Genomic DNA, 26,427 nt, shown 5'->3' with positions numbered 1-26,427 from the left:
GGTCCAACCTCACAAAATCCCAGCTGCTCAACACTTCCCTACAGCTTGTCATTAAACTGAGTTACACATCATTGGCAATTCATTACCTGATATATGTCTCTAAAATTCAATTAATATTATTACAATTATGATTTTATTATTGACTTTTCTACTTTCACTGATTTTATGATGAGATATATGGCATGTCAGTAATCTGGCACAATAAAGAGAAAAAACAGAATTTATGTTTACCTGATAAATTACTTTCTCCAACGGTGTGTCCGGTCCACGGCGTCATCCTTACTTGTGGGATATTCTCTTCCCCAACAGGAAATGGCAAAGAGCCCAGCAAAGCTGGTCACATGATCCCTCCTAGGCTCCGCCTACCCCAGTCATTCGACCGACGTTAAGGAGGAATATTTGCATAGGAGAAACCATATGGTACCGTGGTGACTCTAGCTAAAGAAAATAAATTATCAGACCTGATTAAAAAAACCAGGGCGGGCCGTGGACCGGACACACCGTTGGAGAAAGTAATTTATCAGGTAAACATAAATTCTGTTTTCTCCAACATAGGTGTGTCCGGTCCACGGCGTCATCCTTACTTGTGGGAACCAATACCAAAGCTTTAGGACACGGATGAAGGGAGGGAGCAAATCAGGTCACCTAAATGGAAGGCACCACGGCTTGCAAAACCTTTCTCCCAAAAATAGCCTCAGAAGAAGCAAAAGTATCAAACTTGTAAAATTTGGTAAAAGTGTGCAGTGAAGACCAAGTCGCTGCCCTACATATCTGATCAACAGAAGCCTCGTTCTTGAAGGCCCATGTGGAAGCCACAGCCCTAGTGGAATGAGCTGTGATTCTTTCGGGAGGCTGCCGTCTGGCAGTCTCGTAAGCCAATCTGATGATGCTTTTAATCCAAAAAGAGAGAGAGGTAGAAGTTGCTTTTTGACCTCTCCTTTTACCGGAATAAACAACAAACAAGGAAGATGTTTGTCTAAAATCCTTTGTAGCATCTAAATAGAATTTTAGAGCGCGAACAACATCCAAATTGTGCAACAAACGTTCCTTCTTTGAAACTGGTTTCGGACACAGAGAAGGTACGATAATCTCCTGGTTAATGTTTTTGTTAGAAACAACTTTTGGAAGAAAACCAGGTTTAGTACGTAAAACCACCTTATCTGCATGGAACACCAGATAAGGAGGAGAACACTGCAGAGCAGATAATTCCGAAACTCTTCTAGCAGAAGAAATTGCAACTAAAAACAAAACTTTCCAAGATAATAACTTAATATCAACGGAATGCAAGGGTTCAAACGGAACCCCCTGAAGAACTGAAAGAACTAAATTGAGACTCCAAGGAGGAGTCAAAGGTTTGTAAACAGGCTTAATTCTAACCAGAGCCTGAACAAAGGCTTGAACATCTGGCACAGCGGCCAGCTTTTTGTGAAGTAACACAGACAAGGCAGAAATCTGTCCCTTCAGGGAACTTGCAGATAATCCTTTTTCCAATCCTTCTTGAAGGAAGGATAGAATCCTAGGAATCTTAACCTTGTCCCAAGGGAATCCTTTAGATTCACACCAACAGATATATTTTTTCCAAATTTTGTGGTAAATCTTTCTAGTTACAGGCTTTCTGGCCTGAACAAGAGTATCGATAACAGAATCTGAGAATCCTCGCTTCGATAAGATCAAGCGTTCAATCTCCAAGCAGTCAGCTGGAGTGAAACCAGATTCGGATGTTCGAACGGACCCTGAACAAGAAGGTCTCGTCTCAAAGGTAGCTTCCAAGGAGGAGCCGATGACATATTCACCAGATCTGCGTACCAAGTCCTGCGTGGCCACGCAGGAGCTATCAAGATCACCGACGCCCTCTCCTGATTGATCCTGGCTACCAGCCTGGGGATGAGAGGAAACGGCGGGAACACATAAGCTAGTTTGAAGGTCCAAGGTGCTACTAGTGCATCCACTAGAGCCGCCTTGGGATCCCTGGATCTGGACCCGTAGCAAGGAACTTTGAAGTTCTGACGAGAGGCCATCAGATCCATGTCTGGTATGCCCCACAGCTGAGTGACTTGGGCAAAGATTTCCGGATGGAGTTCCCACTCCCCCGGATGCAATGTCTGACGACTCAGAAAATCCGCTTCCCAATTTTCCACTCCTGGGATGTGGATAGCAGACAGGTGGCAGGAGTGAGACTCCGCCCATAGAATGATTTTGGTCACTTCTTCCATCGCCAGGGAACTCCTTGTTCCCCCCTGATGGTTGATGTACGCAACAGTTGTCATGTTGTCTGATTGAAACCGTATGAACTTGGCCCTCGCTAGCTGAGGCCAAGCCTTGAGAGCATTGAATATCGCTCTCAGTTCCAGAATATTTATCGGTAGAAGAGATTCTTCCCGAGACCAAAGACCCTGAGCTTTCAGGGATCCCCAGACCGCGCCCCAGCCCATCAGACTGGCGTCGGTCGTGACAATGACCCACTCTGGTCTGCGGAATGTCATCCCTCGTGACAGGTTGTCCAGGGACAGCCACCAACGGAGTGAGTCTCTGGTCCTCTGATTTACTTGTATCTTCGGAGACAAGTCTGTATAGTCCCCATTCCACTGACTGAGCATGCACAGTTGTAATGGTCTTAGATGAATGCGTGCAAAAGGAACTATGTCCATTGCCGCTACCATCAACCCGATCACTTCCATGCACTGAGCTATGGAAGGAAGAGGAACGGAATGAAGTATCCGACAAGAGTCTAGAAGCTTTGTTTTTCTGGCCTCTGTCAGAAAAATCCTCATTTCTAAGGAGTCTATTATTGTTCCCAAGAAGGGAACCCTTGTTGACGGAGATAGAGAACTCTTTTCCACGTTCACTTTCCATCCGTGAGATCTGAGAAAGGCCAGGACAATGTCCGTGTGAGCCTTTGCTTGAGGAAGGGACGACGCTTGAATCAGAATGTCGTCCAAGTAAGGTACTACAGCAATGCCCCTTGGTCTTAGCACAGCTAGAAGGGACCCTAGTACCTTTGTGAAAATCCTTGGAGCAGTGGCTAATCTGAAAGGAAGCGCCACGAACTGGTAATGTTTGTCCAGGAATGCGAACCTCAGGAACCGATGATGTTCCTTGTGGATAGGAATATGTAGATACGCATCCTTTAAATCCACCGTGGTCATGAATTGACCTTCCTGGATGGAAGGAAGAATAGTTCGAATGGTTTCCATCTTGAACGATGGAACCTTGAGAAACTTGTTTAAGATCTTGAGATCTAAGATTGGTCTGAACGTTCCCTCTTTTTTGGGAACTATAAACAGATTGGAGTAGAACCCCATCCCTTGTTCTCTTAATGGAACGGGATGAATCACTCCCATTTTTAACAGGTCTTCTACACAATGTAAGAATGCCTGTCTTTTTATGTGGTCTGAAGACAACTGAGACCTGTGGAACCTCCCCCTTGGGGGAAGTCCCTTGAATTCCAGAAGATAACCTTGGGAGACTATTTCTAGCGCCCAAGGATCCAGAACATCTCTTGCCCAAGCCTGAGCGAAGAGAGAGAGTCTGCCCCCCACCAGATCCGGTCCCGGATCGGGGGCCAACATTTCATGCTGTCTTGGTAGCAGTGGCAGGTTTCTTGGCCTGCTTTCCCTTGTTCCAGCCTTGCATTGGTCTCCAAGCTGGCTTGGCTTGAGAAGTATTACCCTCTTGCTTAGAGGACGTAGCACTTTGGGCTGGTCCGTTTCTACGAAAGGGACGAAAATTAGGTTTATTTTTTGCCTTGAAAGGCCGATCCTGAGGAAGGGCGTGGCCCTTACCCCCAGTGATATCCGAGATAATCTCTTTCAAGTCAGGGCCAAACAGCGTTTTCCCCTTGAAAGGAATGTTAAGTAGCTTGTTCTTGGAAGACGCATCAGCCGACCAAGATTTCAACCAAAGCGCTCTGCGCGCCACAATAGCAAACCCAGAATTCTTAGCCGCTAACCTAGCCAATTGCAAAGTGGCGTCTAGGGTGAAAGAATTAGCCAATTTGAGAGCATTGATTCTGTCCATAATCTCCTCATAAGGAGGAGAATCACTGTCGACCGCCTTTATCAGCTCATCGAACCAGAAACATGCGGCTGTAGCGACAGGGACAACGCATGAAATTGGTTGTAGAAGGTAACCCTGCTGAACAAACATCTTTTTAAGCAAACCTTCTAATTTTTTATCCATAGGATCTTTGAAAACACAACTATCCTCTATGGGTATAGTGGTGCGTTTGTTTAAAGTGGAAACCGCTCCCTCGACCTTGGGGACTGTCTGCCATAAGTCCTTTCTGGGGTCGACCATAGGAAACAATTTTTTAAATATGGGGGGAGGGACGAAAGGAATACCGGGCATTTCCCATTCTTTATTAACAATGTCCGCCACCCGCTTGGGTATAGGAAAAGCTTCTGGGAGCCCCGGCACCTCTAGGAACTTGTCCATTTTACATAGTTTCTCTGGGATGACCAACTTGTCACAATCATCCAGAGTGGATAATACCTCCTTAAGCAGAATGCGGAGATGTTCCAACTTAAATTTAAATGCAATCACATCAGGTTCAGCTTGTTGAGAAATGTTCCCTGAATCAGTAATTTCTCCCTCAGACAAAACCTCCCTGGCCCCATCAGACTGAGTTAGGGGCCCTTCAGAAATATTAATATCAGCGTCGTCATGCTCTTCAGTATCTAAAACAGAGCAGTCGCGCTTACGCTGATAAGTGTTCATTTTGGCTAAAATGTTTTGGACAGAATTATCCATTACAGCCGTTAATTGTTGCATAGTAAGGAGTATTGGCGCGCTAGATGTACTAGGGGCCTCCTGAGTGGGCAAGACTCGTGTAGACGAAGGAGGGAATGATGCAGTACCATGCTTACTCCCCTCACTTGAGGAATCACCTTGGGCATCATTGTCATTGTCACATAAATCACATTTATTTAAATGAATAGGAATTCTGGCTTCCCCACATTCAGAACACAGTCTATCTGGTAGTTCAGACATGTTAAACAGGCATAAACTTGATAACAAGTACAAAAAACGTTTTAAAATAAAACCGTTACTGTCACTTTAAATTTTAAACTGAACACACTTTATTACTGCAAATGCGAAAAAACATGAAGGAATTGTTCAAAATTCACCAAATTTTCACCACAGTGTCTTAAAGCCTTAAAAGTATTGCACACCAATTTTGGAAGCTTTAACCCTTAAAATAACGGAACCGGAGCCGTTTTGAACTTTAACCCCTTTACAGTCCCTGGTATCTGCTTTGCTGAGACCCAACCAAGCCCCAAGGGGAATACGATACCAAATGACGCCTTCAGAAAGTCTTTTCTAAGTATCAGAGCTCCTCTCACATGCGACTGCATGCCATGCCTCTCAAAAACAAGTGCGCAACACCGGCGCGAAAATGAGGCTCTGCCTATGCTTTGGGAAAGCCCCTAAAGAATAAGGTGTCTAAAACAGTGCCTGCCGATATTATTATATCAAAATACCCGGATAAAATGATTCCTCAAGGCTAAATATGTGTTAATAATCAATCGATTTAGCCCAAAAAAAGTCTACAGTCTAAATAAGCCCTTTTTGAAGCCCTTATTTACAATCGTAATAAACATGGCTTACCGGATCCCAGAGGGAAAATGACAGCTTCCAGCATTACATCGTCTTGTTAGAATGTGTCATACCTCAAGCAGCAAGAGACTGCTCACTGTTCCCCCAACTGAAGTTAATTGCTCTCAACAGTCCTGTGTGGAACAGCCATGGATTTTAGTGACGGTTGCTAAAATCATTTTCCTCATACAAACAGAAATCTTCATCTCTTTTCTGTTTCTGAGTAAATAGTACATACCAGCACTATTTCAAAATAACAAACTCTTGATTGAATAATAAAAACTACAGTTAAACACTAAAAAACTCTAAGCCATCTCCGTGGAGATGTTGCCTGTACAACGGCAAAGAGAATGACTGGGGTAGGCGGAGCCTAGGAGGGATCATGTGACCAGCTTTGCTGGGCTCTTTGCCATTTCCTGTTGGGGAAGAGAATATCCCACAAGTAAGGATGACGCCGTGGACCGGACACACCTATGTTGGAGAAAAGTAATTCACCATTAATTGAATATAGAACGACCAATAGAAAGTTGTAGATAAAACACAATGCATGTAATACAGATGAGTATTCTCTAATTAAAGGGACAGTAAACTACAAAATTGTTATTGTTTAAAGATCGATAATCCCTTTATTACCCATTCCCCAGTTTTGCACCGCCAACATGGTTATATTAATATAGTTTTTGACTCTGTGATTACCTTGTATCTAAGCCTCTTCTGACAGCCCCCTGATCACAGGACTTTTTATTTGTTTATCTATTGACTTGCATTTTAGCCAATTAGTGCTGTGGCCTGCACAACTCCATGGGAGTGAGCACAATGTTATCTATATGGCCATCATAATACTCATAAAATAACAGCTGTGGTGTTACCTTTATAAAACATAATTTATGCTTACCTGATAAATTTATTTCTCTTGTGGTGTATCCAGTCCACGGATCATCCATTACTTATGGGATATTAACTCCTCCCCAACAGGAAGTGCAAGAGGATTCACCCAGCAGAGCTGCTATATAGCTCCTCCCCTAACTGCCATTACCAGTCATTCGACCGAAAACATGCAGAGAAAGGAAAACCATAGGGTACAGTGGTGACTGTAGTTTAATGGAAAAATTACCTGCCTTAAAGTGACAGGGCGGGCCGTGGACTGGATACACCACAAGAGAAATAAATTTATCAGGTAAGCATAAATTATGTTTTCTCTTGTTAAGTGTATCCAGTCCACGGATCATCCATTACTTATGGGATACCAATACCAAAGCTAAAGTACACGGATGACGGGAGGGACAGGCAGGCTCTTTATACGGAAGGAACCACTGCCTGAAGAACCTTTCTCCCAAAAACAGCCTCCGAAGAAGCAAAAGTGTCAAATTTGTAAAATTTGGAAAAAGTATGAAGAGAAGACCAAGTTGCAGCCTTGCAAATCTGTTCAACAGAAGCCTCATTCTTAAAGGCCCAAGTGGAAGCCACAGCTCTAGTAGAATGTGCTGTAATTCTTTCAGGAGGCTGCTGTCCAGCAGTCTCATAGGCTAACCGTATTATGCTACGAAGCCAAAAGGAGAGAGAGGTAGCCGAAGCTTTTTGACCTCTCCTCTGACCAGAATAAACGACAAACAGGGAAGACGTTTGTCGAAAATCCTTAGTTGCCTGTAGATAAAATTTCAGGGCACGGACTACATCTAGATTGTGTAGCAGACGTTCCTTTTTCGAAGAAGGATTAGGACACAAAGATGTAACCACAATCTCTTGATTGATATTCCTGTTAGTGACCACCTTAGGTAGGAACCCAGGTTTAGTACGCAGAACTACCTTGTCTGAATGAAAAATCAGATAAGGAGAATCACAATGTAAGGCAGATAACTCAGAGACTCTTCGAGCCGAGGAAATCGCCATTAAAAACAGAACTTTCCAAGATAACAACTTGATATCAATGGAATGAAGGGGTTCAAACGGAACCCCCTGTAAAACATTAAGAACTAAGTTCAAACTCCATGGTGGAGCAACAGTTTTAAACACAGGCTTGATCCTAGCTAAAGCCTGACAAAAAGCTTGAACGTCCAGAACTTCTGACAGACGTTTGTGTAAAAGAATGGACAGAGCTGAAATCTGTCCCTTTAAGGAACTAGCGGATAAACCCTTTTCTAAACCTTCTTGTAGAAAAGACAATATCCTCGAAATCCTAACCTTACTCCATGAGTAACTCTTGGATTCGCACCAATATAAGTATTTGCGCCATATCTTATGGTAAATCTTTCTGGTAACAGGCTTCCTAGCCTGTATTAAGGTATCAATAACTGACTCAGAAAAACCACGTTTTGATAAAATCAAGCATTCAATTTCCAAGCAGTCAGCTTCAGAAAAATTAGATTTTGATGTTTGAAGGGACCCTGGATCAGAAGGTCCTGTTTTAGAGGTAGCGACCAAGGTGGACAGGATGACATGTCCACTAGATCTGCATACCAAGTCCTGCGTGGCCATGCAGGCGTTATTAGAATCACTGATGCTCTCTCCTGTTTGATTCTGGCAATCAATCGAGGAAGCAACGGGAAGGGTGGAAACACATAAGCCATCCCAAAGGTCCAAGGTGCTGTCAAAGCATCTATCAGAACCGCTCCCGGATCCCTGGATCTGGACCCGTAACGAGGAAGCTTGGCGTTCTGTTGAGACGCCATGAGATCTATCTCTGGTTTGCCCCAACGTCGAAGTATTTGGGCAAAGACCTCCGGATGAAGTTCCCACTCCCCCGGATGAAAAGTCTGACGACTTAAGAAATCCGCCTCCCAGTTCTCCACTCCCGGGATGTGGATTGCTGACAGGTGGCAAGAGTGAGACTCTGCCCAGCGAATTATCTTTGATACTTCCATCATTGCTAGGGAGCTTCTTGTCCCTCCCTGATGGTTGATGTAAGCTACAGTCGTGATGTTGTCCGACTGAAACCTGATGAACCCCCAAGTTGTTAACTGGGGCCAAGCCAGAAGGGCATTGAGAACTGCTCTCAATTCCAGAATGTTTATTTGTAGGAGACTCTCCTCCTGATTCCATTGTCCCTGAGCCTTCAGAGAATTCCAGACAGCGCCCCAACCTAGTAGGCTGGCGTCTGTTGTTACAATTGTCCAGTCCGGCCTGCTGAATGGCATCCCCCTGGACAGATGTGGCCGAGAAAGCCACCATAGAAGAGAATTTCTGGTCTCTTGATCCAGATTCAGAGTAGGGGACAAGTCTGAGTAATCCCCATTCCACTGACTTAGCATGCACAATTGCAGCGGTCTAAGATGTAGACGTGCAAAGGGTACTATGTCCATTGCTGCTACCATTAAGCCGATCACCTCCATGCATTGAGCTACTGACGGGTGTTGAATGTAATGAAGGACACGGCATGCATTTTGAAGCTTTGTTAACCTGTCTTCTGTCAGGTAAATCTTCATTTCTACAGAATCTATAAGAGTCCCCAAGAAGGGAACTCTTGTGAGTGGAAAGAGAGAACTCTTCTTTTCGTTCACCTTCCATCCATGCGACCTTAGAAATGCCAGTACTAACTCTGTATGAGACTTGGCAGTTTGAAAGCTTGAAGCTTGTATCAGAATGTCGTCTAGGTACGGAGCTACCACAATTCCTCGCGGTCTTAGTACCGCCAGAAGAGCACACAGAACCTTTGTGAAGATTCTCGGAGCCGTAGCCAATCCGAATGGAAGAGCTACAAACTGGTAATGCCTGTCTAGAAAGGCAAACCTTAGATACCGGTAATGATCTTTGTGAATCGGTATGTGAAGGTAAGCATCCTTTAAATCCACTGTGGTCATGTACTGACCCTTTTGGATCATGGGTAAAATTGTCCGAATAGTTTCCATTTTGAACGATGGAACTCTTAGGAATTTGTTTAGGATCTTTAAATCCAAGATTGGCCTGAAAGTTCCCTCTTTTTTGGGAACCACAAACAGATTTGAGTAAAACCCTTGTCCTTGTTCCGACCGCGGAACCGGATGGATCACTCCCATTAATAAAAGATCTTGTACGCAGCGTAGAAACGCCTCTTTCTTTATTTGGTTTGTTGACAACCTTGACAGATGAAATCTCCCTCTTGGGGGAGAGAATTTGAAGTCTAGAAGGTATCCCTGAGATATGATCTCTAACGCCCAGGGATCCTGGACATCTCTTGCCCAAGCCTGGGCGAAGAGAGAAAGTCTGCCCCCCACTAGATCCGTTCCCGGATCGGGGGCCCTCGATTCATGCTGTCTTAGGCGCAGCAGCAGGTTTCCTGGCCTGCTTGCCCTTGTTCCAGGACTGGTTAGGTCTCCAGCCTTGTCTGTAGCGAGCAACAGCTCCTTCCTGTTTTGGTGCAGAGGAAGTTGATGCTGCTCCTGCTTTGAAATTACGAAAGGAACGAAAATTAGACTGTCTAGCCTTAGGTTTGGCTCTGTCTTGAGGCAGGGCATGGCCTTTACCTCCTGTAATGTCAGCAATAATTTCTTTCAACCCGGGCCCGAATAAGGTCTGCCCTTTGAAAGGTATATTAAGCAATTTAGATTTAGAAGTAACGTCAGCTGACCAGGATTTTAGCCACAGTGCTCTGCGTGCCTGAATGGCGAATCCGGAATTCTTAGCCGTAAGTTTAGTTAAATGTACTACGGCATCTGAAATAAATGAGTTAGCTAACTTAAGGGCTTTAAGCTTGTGTGTAATCTCATCTAATGGAGCTGATTCAAGTGTCTCTTCCAGAGACTCAAACCAAAATGCTGCTGCAGCCGTGACAGGCGCAATGCATGCAAGAGGTTGCAATATAAAACCTTGTTGAACAAACATTTTCTTAAGGTAACCCTCTAACTTTTTATCCATTGGATCTGAAAAGGCACAGCTATCCTCCACCGGGATAGTGGTACGCTTAGCTAAAGTAGAAACTGCTCCCTCCACCTTAGGGACCGTTTGCCATAAGTCCCGTGTGGTGGCGTCTATTGGAAACATCTTTCTAAATATGGGAGGGGGTGAGAACGGCACACCGGGTCTATCCCACTCCTTAGTAACAATTTCAGTAAGTCTCTTAGGTATAGGAAAAACGTCAGTACTCGCCGGTACCGCAAAATATTTATTCAACCTACACATTTTCTCTGGTATTGTAACTGTGTTACAATCATTCAGAGCCGCTAACACCTCCCCTAGTAATACACGGAGGTTTTCCAGCTTAAATTTAAAATTTGAAATATCTGAATCCAGTTTGTTTGGATCAGAACCGTCACCCGCAGAATGAAGCTCTCCGTCCTCATGTTCTGCAAATTGTGACGCAGTGTCTGACATGGCCCTAATATTATCAGCGCACTCTGTTCTCACCCCAGAGTGATCACGCTTACCTCTTAGTTCTGGTAATTTAGCCAAAACTTCAGTCATAACAGTAGCCATATCTTGTAATGTGATTTGTAATGGCCGCCCAGATGTACTCGGCGCTACAATATCACGCACCTCCCGAGCAGGAGATGCAGGTACTGACACGTGAGGCGAGTTAGTCGGCATAACTCTCCCCTCGTTGTTTGGTGAAATATGTTCAATTTGTACAGATTGACTTTTATTTAAAGTAGCATCAATACAGTTAGTACATAAATTTCTATTGGGCTCCACTTTGGCTTTAGCACATATAGCACAGATATCTTCCTCTGAATCAGACATGTTTAACACACTAGCAAATAAACTAGCAACTTGGAAATACTTTTCAAGTAATTTACTATAATATGAAAACGTACTGTGCCTATAAGAAGCACAGAAAAAGTTATGACAGTTGAAAATTAATAAACTGAAAAGTTATAGCATCAAATCTTTGTAAAAAACACAATTTTAGCAAAGGATTGCTCCCATTAGCAAAGGATAACTAACCCTGATAGCAGAAAAAAAAAAAAAAAAAAAAATACAGAAATAAACGTTTTTTTTTTTTTTTTTATCACAGTCAACTACAATCTCACAGCTCTGCTGTGAGTGATTACCTCCCTCAAAACAAGTTTTGAAGACCCCTGAGTTCTGTAGAGATGAACCGGATCATGCAGGGAAGACAATAAACTTCTGACTGAATTTTTTGATGCGTAGCAAAAGCACCAAAAAAGGTCCCTCCCCCTCACACATAACAGTGAGAGAGATCAGTAAACTGTCATAAATTAAATAAAACGACTGCCAAGTGGAAAAAAATAGAGCCCAAAACATTTTTTCACCCAGTACCTCAGAAAATTAAACGATTTTACATGCCAGCAAAAAACGTTTAACATTAATAAATTGAGTGTTATTAAAAAGCCTGTTGCTAGTCCCTGCAAATTAGGCTAAAGTTTTATGCATACAGTATAATTCCAGTGAAGTGCCATTCCCCAGAATACTGAAGTGTAAAATATACATACATGACAGCCTGATACCAGTTGCTGCTACTGCATTTAAGGCTGAGTTTACATTATATCGGTATGGCAGAATTTTCTCATCAATTCCATTGTCAGAAAATAATAAGCTGCTACATACCTCTCTGCAGATTAATCTGCCCGCTGTCCCCTGATCTGAAGTTTACCTCTCCTCAGATGGCCGAGAAACAGCAATATGATCTTAACTACTCCGGCTAAAATCATAGAAAAACTCAGGTAGATTCTTCTTCAAATTCTACCAGAGAAGGAATAACACACTCCGGTGCTATTATAAAATAACAAACTTTTGATTGAAGGTATGAAACTAAGTATAATCACCACAGTCCTCTCACACATCCTATCTATTCGTTGGGTGCAAGAGAATGACTGGTAATGGCAGTTAGGGGAGGAGCTATATAGCAGCTCTGCTGGGTGAATCCTCTTGCACTTCCTGTTGGGGAGGAGTTAATATCCCATAAGTAATGGATGATCCGTGGACTGGATACACTTAACAAGAGAAATAAATATTAAACACTGAAAGAAAGAAATGTATTAACAAAACTAACACAGAAAATAATTATTGCTAAACCACAAAATGTCTGGGGGGAAAAAACATGCACATTTTCGGCTTTGCTCAGTAATCAGCTAATGAAAGACACCTCCTAGTGCTGTATATCGTCAGGCATTCTCCAGAAGCCTCCCAGGACCAGGAGGTACAGACTAAATAAAATACTTTAGTAATTCTGGTACTATAAATACTGTATAGGAATAAGACACATAGGGTTATTCATCAAGTCAATCACTACTGAGCAACTCATAGCTTCACACTCCATTGGAATTGATAAGCAAAAACACTTTATGGTAGCTCAGAAGTTTCATGGCTTCCTTTTCAAAGCCATTCCAATCCATTAGAAGAGTGGCAGCCTAAATAGTTAAACCACTCAACTTAAAGGGACACAAAAGGGCAAAAAGAAAATGCTCTAATAACAACGTTAGTCACCTATCAGCAGCTAGCTCCCAGTAGTGCACTGCTCATTATAAGTCTACCTAGGTATACTTCACACAAAGGATTGCAAGGGAACAAAGTCAATTTCATAATGAAAGTAAATTGAAAAGTCTCTTAAGACTACATGGTCTCTCTGAACTGTGAAAGCTTAAATTTGACTAAAGTTTGAATCCATACACTTCAGGCAATGTGCTTATTTTCATGTTCAAATAGAGATGCCAGAGAAAACATGGCCCATATATTTCAACAAAACTTACCAAAAGAACAAAGCAAATTGGATAACAAAAGAAAATGAAAAAGTCTCTTAAAACTGAACACTCAATCTGAACTATGAAAGTTTAATATTAACCTTCATGTCCCATTAAAAATCAAAAGAAAAGCTCCAGGAAAATTGTTTTCTAAAGGGGTGAAATCCCACTGTTAAAGTGATAGCAAACCCATTTTTTTCCTTAATAATTCAGATAGAGCATGAAATTTTAAGCAACTTTCTATTTTACTCCTATTAACAATTTTCCTTCGTTCTCTTCCTAACTTTATTTAAAAAACAAGACTGTAAGCTTAGAATCTGGCCCATTTTTGGTTCAGCACCTGAGTTCAGCTTGCTGATTGGTGCCTAAATAAAGCCACCAATCAGCAAGCGCTTTCCGAGGCGCTGAACAAAAAATGGGCCGGCTCCTTAGCTTAGATTCCTGTTTTTTCCAATAAAGATAGCAAGAGATTGAAGAAAAATTGATAATAGGAGTAAATTAGAAAGTTGCTTAAAATTGAATGCTCTGTCTAAATCATGAAAGAAAAAAATTGGGTTTACTATCCCTTTAAATTGTCCCCATACAGTACAGGGGGTTTACTGTGCCACAAATGTATTTAAAAAGCCTTGTGATAGGTGGCTTGTTGCTGGGTTTACAAATGGATTAGAATGACCATTGATTTTGGAACTCTTGCAAAAAAAGTCATGTGATGCCATTTTTCATGGAAATTCTGACGACTGGAATGGAGACATTATAGCCATAGGGAATGCAATGATAAGATAATATAATATAAAGCCTCTAATCCTTTCCTGTTAACATAGATGCATAGATTTAAAAACTAGACGTGCACAGTAAAAAATGTATTCTGAACAATCATTCATCACATAAAAAGCAAACATTCTATTGTTTGATATTTGTTAACAAACTCCTTTTAACCCACTATCTTTTATGCAAACCATCTTCAGGACAGCAGAGGAGGACCTAGACAGCCTCTTAAAATGAAATGAAGTTAAAGCAGTAGGTATCACTACTGCTACAAGGCAACAGCAGCACATACATATTTTTTTATGGAGTTTCCATCAAAAAGCATAAAAAACCTGAATATAACGAATATAACTGATTTTAGCCATTCACTAAATAGATGAAAGAGGCAGACTTAGCAAAATATAAAAATGTAACTTCTACATAGTGCAACATTATTTATTTCTTAAAGGCTCAGTGTATTGTAAAACTGTCTTTACCTGAAAGGGACACTGAACCAAATGTTTTCTTTTGTAATTCAGAGCATGCAATTTTAAACAACTTTCTAATTTACTCCTATTACCAAATTTTCTTCGTTTTCTTGCTATCTTTATTTGAAAAAGAAGGCATTTAAGCTTTTTTGGTTCAAACTCTGGACAGCACTTTTTTATTGGTGGATAAATTTATCCACCAATCAGCAAGGACAAGCCAGGTTGTTCACCAAAAATGGGCTGGCATCTAAACTTACATTCTTGCATTTCAAATAAAGATACCAAGAGAATGAAGAAAATTTGATAATAGGAGTAAATTAGAAAGTTTCTTAAAATGTCATGCTCTATCTGAATCACAAAAGAAAAAAATTGGGTTCAGTGTCCCTTTAATGTGCTGCCATTGACTTGTTATACCAGCAGAAGAGTATAAAATGTATGAAAAATTGCTCATTCTGGTTTATTTTTGTGTTTGAAATAGCTGATTTTGTTCTTTGAAACCACAACTCATCAAAATAGGTTAAGTTTGCAGGAAAATCAGATAGCCTTAAAATTATCACTTTCTGTACACAAACATGCTTCTTTATATTATCTCTGTAAACCAAAGCCCAATACGTAGAACAATTGATTCAATTTTTTTGCATATCTCTCCTATCTTTTACAGGGAGTGTAATATCTTCTGCTGGCTATGTTTACACTAGTTTAAATTAACCTATACTATATAAGTATAAATACTTAGAATAGGTAGGATATTTTACAGGCAAAATCAGATATTTCAAATGTCGAAATAAAGTAAAAGGAGCTATTTGTAAACAATTTAATACATTCCTGCAGGTAAAATGGATCATTGGAGGCAAATTAAAGTGGAGAAAATGTTAGGGTAAACTGTCCCTTTAATGAAAAAAAAATATTTCAGAAGCTTTAAATGCTACGATATAAGCACCAGTATAGTGGTTAACGGTGTATTTCTCATAATACAAGAACACATCAAGGTTATAACTGTGTTCTGCAAGGAATAAATACATAGCTACCCCCAGTAACAAATGTAATATAGAAAGGCACAATTACCTTCAAATCCCGATGCACAATGCATTTCTGATGACAGTACTGTACAGCAGACACAATCTAAGACAGGAAGAGAGAAAAACAAAAATGATTCAGACATATGGGAAAAAACAGGACTTTATCAAAGGAATCATAACAGTAAACATTGTTCTGTTTGTGTCACTAGCGTACAAAATGCGCTATCAACCCCTTCGTGTTTGCTCATTTGTTTAGACTAAGACAAAAGGAACACAGAGTACAGTTTTATTATTTTTATAATATAAACCTAATTTAAAGGGGCACTTCACTGCTACTTTGTATACTAAAAGAGAAACACATAGTTAAATTCAGCAACAATGCAGTGCTAGGACCTAGCTGAATTAATATGTTAAGTCAATGACAAGAGGCATATGTGCAGCCAACAATCAGTCAGCTAGCTCCCAGTAGTGCATTGCAGCGCTTGATCTTACTTAAGTATGCTTTTCCACAAAGGATACCAAGAGAATAAACTAAATCGATAATACAAGTAAATTGAAAAGTCTCTTAAAATTGCTTCCTTACGTCTATACCATGAAAGTTATATTTTGACTATCATTTCCCTTTATTTGTTTAATGGCTTACAAGGAAACTCCCTCAGCTCTGTTGGGCCAAAAAGACAGAACCTTGCTAGCATGAACATTTTTTTTTAATACACCTATCTGGGGAAAACAAATACAGAAAAACTAAATTTATGCTTACCTGACTAATTTCTTTCTTTCCCGGCATGGAGAGTCCACAACGTCATTCCAATTACTAGTGGGATATTCAACTCCTGGCCAGCAGGAGGCGGCAAAGAGCACCCCAGCAGAGCTGTTAAGTGTCACTTCCCTTACCCATAATTCCCAGTCATTCAGCCGAAGGAAAATGGAAAAAGAAGAAACACAAGGGTAAAAAGGTGCCTGAGGTTTACACAAAAAAAATGCCAAATTATAATTAAAAGAGAGGATACTTTTAATGGACTCTCCATGCCCAGAAAGAAAGAAATTTATCAGGTAAGCATAAATTTTATTTTCTTTCCTATGGCATGGAGAGTCCACAACGTCATTCCAATTACTAGTGGGAACCAATACCCAAGCTAGAGGACATGGAATAAACAGGGAGGGAGAACAAGGCAGGAGGACCTAAACAGAAGGCACAACCGCTTGAAAAACCTTTCTCCCAAAAGAGGCCTCAGCCGAGGCAAAAGTATCAGATTTGTAGAATTTGGAAAAAAGTATGCAAAGAGGACCATGATGCCGCCTTGCAAATCTGTTCCACAGAAGCTTCATTTTTGAAAGCCCAAAAAGAGGAGACAGCCCTAGTGGAATGAGCCGTAATTCTCTCAGGAGGCTGCTATCCAGCAGTCTCATAAGCAAAACGAATCATACTTCTTAAAGCGACAGTATACACTCATTTTCATATAACTGCATGTAATAGACACTACTATAAAGAATAAGATGCACAGATACCGATATAAAAATCCAGTATAAAACTGTCGAAGCTATTAGTTTAGCTCTGTTGAAAAGGTAGCTGGAAAGCCCACTGCAAGTGGGAAATAAGACCCTCCCCTTCTTTTGCATATGAAAAGACCCTTTACACAAACAGGAGCAAGCTGGAGAAGGTATCCGACGGTATTCTCATAAAACTTTGGGGCTTGGTTAGGAGTCTGAAAATCAGAGCAATGTTATTTAAAAATAAGCAAAACTATACATATATTTTTTAAAAACTTTGAGCTATATAAATGGATCATCTACAAAACATTTATGCAAAGAAAAAATGAGTGTATAATGTCCCTTTAACCAGAGGGAAAGAGTAGTAGAAGTGGCCTTCTGACCCTTACGCTTTCCAGAGAAAACAACCAACAGGACAGATTGCCGAAAATCTTCAGTTTGCTTGAAGGTAAAATTTTAGAGCACGCACCACATCCAGGTTATACAAGAGACGTTCCTTATGGAAGAAGGATTGGGACAAAAGAAGGAACAATTTCCTAATTAATATGTCGATCAGATACTACTTTAGGGAGAAAAACCCAGCTTAGTACGAAGGACCATCTTATCCGCATGAAAAATAAGGAAAGGGGAATCACACTGCAGAGTCGAAAGCTCAGGAAACTCTGCGAGCGTAGGAATAACAAGAAGAAAACAAAACCTTCTAAGAACAATTTATTATCAACAGAATGCATCGGCTCAAACTGAGCCTGCTGCAAAACTTTAAGACCGAGGTTAAGGCTCCAAGCAACAGGATTGAACACTGCTCTGATTCTGACCAGGGCCTGAACAAAAGCTTGAACATCTAGCAAATCTGTCAGAGACATTCGAGCAAAAGAATAGACAGTGCAGAAAACTGACTCTTTAGAGTACTGACTGACAAATCTTTCTCCAGGCCATCCCGAAGAAAAGATAAAATGCGGGGAATCCTCACCCGACTCCAGGAGAAACCGATAGATTTGCACCAATAAAAGGTATTTACACCATACCTTAAGATAAATCTTGCGAGCAATAGGATTACGAGCCTGAAGCATGTTATTAATGACCGCCTCAGAAAATCCACGTCTAGTCAAAACTAGGCATACAATCTCCAAGTAGTCAGCTTCAGAGAATCTAGATTTGGATGGAGGAAGGGACCCTGAACGAGAAGGTCCTTCCTTAGAGGCTACCTCCAAGGGGGAAGAGGTGACATCTTCACCAGATCCGCAAACCAGATCCTGCGAAATCAGGCAGGAGCTATTAGGCTCAAAGACACCCTCTCCAGATTGAAACAAACAATAATTCAAGGAAGGAGAGGCCACTAGAGCAGATTGAAGATCTCTAGATCTTGGACCATACCCTGAAAGCTTGACGGAAAGTCGAGATGTCATCAGGTCCAACTCCTGAATCCCCCACCTGAGGGTTATTATTGAAAATGTATCCGGTCAGAGACCCCACTCCCCAGAAAGAAAGATCTGCCTGCTTCAGGAAAACCGCATCCCTGGTGTCCACCCTTGGGATATGGAGGGAAAAAAGGAGACAAACACCACCTGTAGAATAAACGAGTATTTATAACCCACCAGTGAAAGGGCACTCGCTGAGAGGAACACCTAATTGAACTCTCAACCTTCAGCTTTGAAGGCAGCAAAGTTTACACCTCCTCTGCAAGAGATCCGAGGGTTCTCCGTTTCATAGCTGAGCATGATAGGGAAATCAAACTGCAGGTCCTAATACTGCTACTCTTAAGACTGAACAGAAAAGCAAAAATCAATAAGATAAGATATTCTGACATCCACCAGAAAATCTGCATGGAAAGAGAATCTAAAATCATTCCCAAGAAACATATACTGGTGTGAAACACTAGGGAACTCATCTCCAACTCCCCTATCAATCTGTGAGAAAAAGGATAGGCAACAACATCTCTGTATGGAATCTATCTAACTGAAAAAAAGTTCAAACTGCCATATTGTGACCGTTAAATCAACAAAGCAGGATTGTACATAAATACTAAAGAGACATTCTATAGCAATACTATCTTCAGTACAAAAGAAATTACTGACATAAAATAACTGCATTATAATGCAGGAATGAAACCTCATGTCCAATCTTACCAGGACAGAAGCTGAGGAGAAGTGTTCCATTATTTAAAAGCTCGCTAAAAATGTCCGGTCTAAAAATCATATCTCCATGTAGAGTTACAGGCAACTAAAGTAAAATTAGAAAAGAGGCTCCTAAGTCCTTAGAATGAAATAGGAAATCAAACCCCTACCTTCAGAAAAGGTAAAAAAAAGGGCATAATCCAGGTAGTGAGAAGTTACACACATACTATACTACATGACCCTTCGTAAGGCTCTAGAGGCGGCATAAAATATCATTTACCCCACGAATCTGCTCCGCTGCAAAATCTCCCAAATTTTAAGGAAATTCATAAAATACAAACCCTCTTTAAGTGTGACAGGTCCCTGATTGTCTGTTCCTCTTTCTTTCAATATTCAAAGAAATATATAACAACTTACCCTCCAGGGTTTTCTGCTGTGGAGCAGTTACAGCAGTTTCAGGTGAAGGTAAAAGAAAGAACTGAGTAACCAACCCTCGCTTTCTATAAAGGGGTAGTAATATTGTTAGAAATAAAGCAAAGACTACTTCGCCACTTTCTAACTACTAATAGTCACCATTACTCTTAATAAAGAAATTGACATGGACACAGCATAGCCCCCAATCCTTGCTTGCAGGGAAAAGTACCCATTAAAGGATTAAATATCTTCAGACACCAGCTTCGCACATCCTCCATTGACAAAGGCAAAGAGAATGACTGGGAATTATGAGTAAGGGAAGTGACACTTAACAGCTCTGCTGGGGTGCTCTTTGCCTCCTCCTGCTGGCCAGGAGTTGAATATTCCACTAGTAATTGGAATGACGTAGTGGACTCCCCATGCCATAGGAAAGAAACTGAATTTAAAGATCCCTTTAATGCCACAGTTTAACAGATCTCTATCATATCAAGGCATCTAATGACAGTCTACATTTAAAAACTAATATTCAATATAATGTAACTCTGTTTTCTTGCAAAGCAACACCTATGGAACTAAAAGGGATTTAGTTTAAAAAGATAGATAACAACTTGACTACCCATTCCCCAAAACATTGTTATAATAATATACATTATAATATTATAATATACATTATAACCTTTAAACCTCTGTCTGTCTTTAGGCCTCTCTGCAGGCCACCTCTTATCTCAGTGCATTTTATTAGCTTTTCACAGCCAGACAGTGTTAGTTCAGGTGTGCATCATAGATAACATTGTGCTCACTACCGTGGAGTTATGCAGGGTACAGCATTAATTGGCTAAAATGCAAGTTTGTAAAAAGCACTGAGATAAGGGGGCAGTGTTGGTTTATGCAAAACTGTGGAATAAATGGATTATCTATCTTTTTAAGCAATACAAACTTTAAAGTAGACTGTCCCTTTAAGGGACAGTACCATAAAAAAAAAAACCTTTCATGATTCAGATAGAGGATGCAATTTTAAACAACTTTCCAATTTACTTCTATTATCTCATTTGCTTTATTCTCTTGGTTCTTTGTCGAATGTCATACTTAGGGGGGCTCAGCAATGCACTACTGGAAATTAGCTGCTGATTGGTGGCTGCACATATATGCTTTGTCATTGGTTCACCCAATGAATTCAGCTAGTTCCTAGTAGTGCATTGTTGCTCCTTCAACAAAGGATACCAAAAACGTGAAGCAGATAGTATTAAATTGGAAAAATGTTTAAAGATGTATGCTCTGTCTGAATCATGACAGAAAAAAATTGTGTTTCATGTAAATTTAATGCATGATTGGGTAGAAAACACACTAAATTATACAATACTACTTAAATCTTGCAACTTCTTTAAAGAACAACAATGTTAAGTTATTAGAGGGACACGGTACTATATATATAAAAACAAAATCCCCTTAATGTGTTCCCAGTGACTTACCAGAAGCAGAGTAGCAAATGCATCGGTAACTGTTCGTTTAGGTTTATTTTTGTATTTGAAATATCTGATCTTTCTCATTGAAAGCCAGCTATTGTTCTCAAGAACATACCCATTCAAATACCCTGAGCCTACAGAAAGAGCAGGCCTGCTTATCTTATATTTATATATACCTACAAAGACCATTATATAAGTACTGAAATTGTCATTATCTACAGTGCAACTGGTATACCAAGCTGTTGAGAACACAGAGGAAAATAATTTACAGTACAGTGTCCCTGTAAGTTCTACCAACCAGAATTTGCAGAGGTCGTTTTTCTTAGATTTGCACTAGAAAAAAAATAAACAAACTAAATATTCTAAAAATGAAACCTTTATATAGTAAACCATGATTTACATTGAGTCTTATTGACTAGTGATTTAAATCAGGATTACAATCGACTTGTTATAAATCAAATCCACCCTGCCTACATATGATGATATATACATAAAATAACGGTACAGTTTGAATCTGTTGGGTCTGCTGAAAAAAACAATATATAATATCTATGGGTTTCTCACTAAAAAATAGCCTACAGAGGAGCAGCGTCTAAAAACTCCAAAACAGCTCAACACAGGAGTGGAAATCGCTCAGCGGTTAAGGGGTTAAAGCTGTGCCATTATTATTCAATTCCGTTTGTTCCTACTACCTACCACTTAGGAACAGTAACTCATCTAATAAAATTCCTTGTATCTGACGGAAACTCATAATCCTACACCAGTTACAGAGATCATCCACAGAGATATTTACTTGTTTGGTGTCCTACTAATAATGAATCTATAGACATACCTGTGGTCAAGCAACTTAGTGCTCCTATCTTTAGCCAAGAAACACATTGTAATTTAGTATAAAGTGAATTGTGTTGCAGTTGTTAAAGTGAATGTAAATTTTGATGCTAAAGTGCCCGGTTTTTAAAAATTTGATTAAATGGATAGGTCATCCTCCAATCACGGCTCCCCCCGCCCCCCCCCCCCCCCCCGGGGGAATCAGTATCCGATTAAACGCCGTGATTGGAGGAAGCCGGATTCCTCATTTTAGACCCAGGAAGAGGCTTTGCGATGGGTGGAGGAAGCTGGGGCGGCTGTCAAGATGAAAAGGTAAGTATTTTTTCACAACACGAGTGAAATATAAATTTTGATGACTTAAAGTGCCCCTGTTTTTAATCAAATTTTTAAAAACCGGGCACTTTAGCATCAAAATTTACTTTCACTTTAACAGTTAAAGGGACAGTACAGGGTAAAATTGTTTTTATATTAATGTATTTTCAATGACTTGTTATACCAGCTGCAGAATATAAAATGTATGAGAAATTGCCTTTTCAGTTTTATTTGTGTATATGAAGTAACAAAGTTTATGCTTACCTGATAAATTTCATTCCGGGAATGGAGAGTCCACAACATCATTCCTATTACTAGTGGGATAATCAACTCCAAGCCAGCAGGAGGCGGCAAAGAGCACCCCAGCAGAGCTGTTAAGTGTCACTTCCCTTACCCATAACGCCCAGTCATTAGGCCGAAGGGAAATGGAAAAAGAAGATAACACAAGGGTATAAAACTTTCGTTTTTACAAAATAAGGACTGGGTCGTGGACTCTCCATGCCTGGAAAGAAAGAAATGTATCAGGTAAGCATGAATTTTGTTTTCTTTCCTATGGCATGGAGAGTCCACAACGTCATTCTAATTACTAGTGGGAAGCAATACCCAAGCTAGAGGACACAGAATGAAAGGGTGGGAGAACAAGACAGGTAGACCTAAACAGAAGGCACCACCGCTTGAAGAACTATTCTCCCATAAGAAGCCTCAGCCGAGGCAAAAGTAAAACATTTTTAGAATTTTGAAAAGGTATGCAAAGAGAACCATGTTGCCGCCTTGCAATTTTGCTCCACAAAAGCTTCATTTTTGAAAGCCCAGGAAGAACATACAGCCCTAGTGGAATGAGCCGTAATTCTTTCAGGAGACTGCTGACCAGCTGTCTCATAAGCCAATCTGATAACACCTTTCAACCAGAGAGAAAAGGTTGTAGAAGTGGCCTTCTGACCCTTACGCTTGGCAGAGAAAACAACAAACAGCGCTGAAGATTGTCGAAAATCTGTAGTTGCTTGAAGATAAAAAACTTTAGAGCACGCACCACATCCAGATTATGCAGAAGGCGTTCCTTCTGCGAAGAAGAATTGGGACAAAAAGAAGGAACAACGATTTCCTGATTTATATTGCGATCCAAAACTACCATAGGGAGAAATCCCAGCTTAGTGTGAAGGACCGCCTTATCCACATGAAAATTAAGGCAAGGTGAATCACATTGCAGAGCCGAAAGTTCAGAAACTCTGCAAGCAGAAGAAATAGCAAGAAGAAACAAAACCTTCCAAGATAACAATTTATATCAACAGAATGCATCGGCTCAAACGGAGCCTGCTGCAAAACTTTAAGAACAAGATTTAAACTCGGAGGAGCAACATGTTTAAATAAAGGCATGATTCTGACCAAGGCCTGAACAAAAGATTAGACGTCTGGCAGATCCGCCAGACACTTGTGCAAAAGAATAGAAAGAGCAGAAATCTGACCCTTCAGAGTACTGACTGACAAACCTTTCTACAGGCCCTCCTGAAGAAAAGATACAATTCTGGGAATCCTTACTCTGCTCCAAGAGAATCCCTCCAATATAGGTATTTATGCCATACCTTATGGTAAATCTTATGGGTAACAGGTTTACGAGCCTGAAGTATGGTATCAATGACCGTCTCAATGAAATCACGCTTAGCGAAGACGTTCAAACTCCAAGCAGTCAGATTCAGAGAATCTAGATTTGGATGGAGGAAGGGACCCTGAAGTAGAAGGTCCTTCCTCAGAGGTAACTTCCAAGAAAGAAGAGAAGACATCCTTACCAGATCCGCAAACCAGATCCTGCGAGGCCACACAGAAGCTATAAGGATAACTGATGCTCTCTCCTGTTTGAAACGAGCAATGACTTGTGGAAGGAGAGCAAACGGAGGAAACAGGTAAGCTAGATTGAAGTTCCAAGGAATCGCCAGAGCGTCGTCTATCAGAACGGCCTGAGGATCTCTTGACCTCGACCTTGGAAGCTTGGCATTTTGACGAGATGCCATCAGATCCAATCCCGGAACCCCCCACCTGAGGGTTATCATTGAAAACACATCCGGATGGAGAGCCCACTCCCCCAGGTAAAAGGACTTTCTGCTCAGAAAATCTGCCTCCCAGTTGTCCACTTCTGGAATGTGGATGGCAGATAGGAGACAATCGTGAGCTTCCACCCACTGCAGAATGTGAGTCACCTCCTTCATAGCTAGGGAACTCCGGGTTCCCACCTGGTGGTTGATGTAAGCCACTGAGATGATGTCTGATAAACCGGGCTAAAGAAAATTGAGGCCAGGCTGTCAAGGCATTGACGATTGCTCTGAACTCTAAGCTAATTATGGGAAGAGAAGAATTCTCCCGGGTCCAGAGACCCTGAGCTTTTAATGAGCCCCAAACTGCTCTCCAGCCTAGCAGGCTGGCGTCCATAGTCAAAATCACCCAGGAAGGTTTTAGGAAGCATGTGCCCCGAGACAGATGGTCCTGTGAAATCCACCACAAGAGAGAGTCTCTTGTTAGGGAATCCAGATCTATCCTCTGTGTGAGAGCTGAGTGGTCTCCATTCCATTGACTGAGCATGCATAGTTGGCGAGGTCTCAGATGGAACCGAGCTAAAGGAATGATGTTCATGGAAGCAACCATCAGACCAATTACCTCCATGCATTGAGCTACTGATAGACGAAAAGTAGACTGGAGGGAAAGGCATAATGCAAGAATTTTGGATTTTCTGACCTATGATAGATCTAAGAAACACACCCTTGTAGTTGGAACAAGAGAAATCTTTTCTAGATTCCTTTTCCATCCGTGGGAGGGTAGAAAAGACAACAACATCCCTGTATGAGATTCTGCTAGTTGAAAAGATGACACCTGAACCAAGATGTCGTCTAGGTAAGGAGCTACTGCAATCCCGAGATCTGACCACTGCCAAAATAGCCCCCAGAACCTTTGTGAATATTCTGGAAGCCGTGGCCAGGACAAATGGAAGAGCAACAAATTGGAAATGCTTGTCCAGAAAAGCAAACCTCAGAAACTGATGATGAGCCCTGTGAATGGGATCATGCACATACGCGTCCTTCAGGTCTCTGGTTGTCATGAAATGACCCTCTTGGACCAAAGGAAGAATGGAACGAATGGTGTCCATTTTAGGTCTAAAATGGGGTGAAAAGTTCCCTCCTTTTTGGGAGCTACAAAAAGATTTGAATAGAATCTTAGGCCTCATTTCCTTACGGGAACTGGAACAATCACTCCCAGGAAAGACAGGTCCTCTACGTATTTTTAGAAGGCTTCTCTTTTTACCTGGTTTGCAGATAATCTTGAGAGAATGAATCTGGGACAAGTCTTGAAACCTATTCTGTAACTCTGGGATACTATGTCCACAGCCCAAGGATCTGGGACATCGCGTTTCCAGGCTTGTTGAAAAAAGAAGAGTCTGTCCCACACCTGATTCAAGACTGGACAGGGGGCAGACCCTTCATGCTTATTTAGCCTCAGACGAAGGCTTTTTGAATTGCTTTCCATTTTCCAAGACTGGCTGGGTCTCCAAGAAGACTTGGACTGCACCGGCTTGGAAGAGGAAGAGGGAGACTTCTGTCCTTTGAAGTTTTGAAGTTACGAAAGGACCAAATATTTGAATTTTGGCGACCCTTAGGTCTACTTTACTTATCCTGAGGTAGGAAAGACCCCTTTCCACCAGTAATCTCGGAAATTATCTCCGCCAAACCAGGACCAAAGAGAGTCTTACCCTTATAAGGTAAAGATAGCAGTTTGGACTTAGAAGTTACATCCGCCGACCAAAATTTTAGCCACAAAGCCCTGCAAGCTAGAACAGTGAAGCTGGACATCTTGGCTCCCAGTCTAATCACTTGCATATTAGCATCAGAAATAAAAGAATTGGACAGTTTAAGAGCCTTGATCCTATCTTGGATCTCCTCTATAGAAATCTCTTAAAAAATTAGTTCAGACAGAGCATCGCACCAATAAGATGCAGCACTAGCCACTGTAGCAATACCTGCAGCAGTTTGCCACTGTAGACCCTGATGAATGTACACCTTCTTTAGGTAAGCTCCAAGCTTCTTATCCTGTGGGTCTTTAAAGGAACAACTATCCTCAATAGGAATAGTAGTTATTTTGGCTAGAGTACAGATAGCTCCTCCTACCTTAGGAACTGTGCGTCACGAATCATGTATGGAGTCAGCAACAGGAAACATCTTTTGAAAAACAGGAGAAGGGGAAAAAGGAACCCCTGGTTTATCCCATTCCTGAGCTATAATCTCCGACATACAGTCTGGAACTGGAAATACTTCCACGGAAGAAGGAACTTCATAATATCTATTGAGTTTACTAGATTTTTTTAG

At 41.1% G+C, this 26,427-nt stretch overlaps 1 protein-coding gene across 1 annotated transcript in view; it reads right to left on the bottom strand.

Moving 5' to 3' along the window:
- Positions 1–26,427, bottom strand: part of MARK1 (microtubule affinity regulating kinase 1) — a 554,415-nt gene that overhangs the window by 183,362 nt on the left and 344,626 nt on the right. The window contains exon 7 of the mRNA XM_053712515.1: positions 15,506–15,562. Within this exon, the coding sequence (XP_053568490.1) occupies positions 15,506–15,562 (57 nt within the window). The remainder of the gene's footprint in view (positions 1–15,505; positions 15,563–26,427) is intronic.

This window comes from Bombina bombina, chromosome 4 (assembly GCF_027579735.1).
Source record: "Bombina bombina isolate aBomBom1 chromosome 4, aBomBom1.pri, whole genome shotgun sequence".
NCBI lineage: Eukaryota > Metazoa > Chordata > Amphibia > Anura > Bombinatoridae > Bombina > Bombina bombina.
Note: the sequence above shows the minus strand (reverse complement) of the source record. Positions and strands in the feature narration are given on the sequence as shown.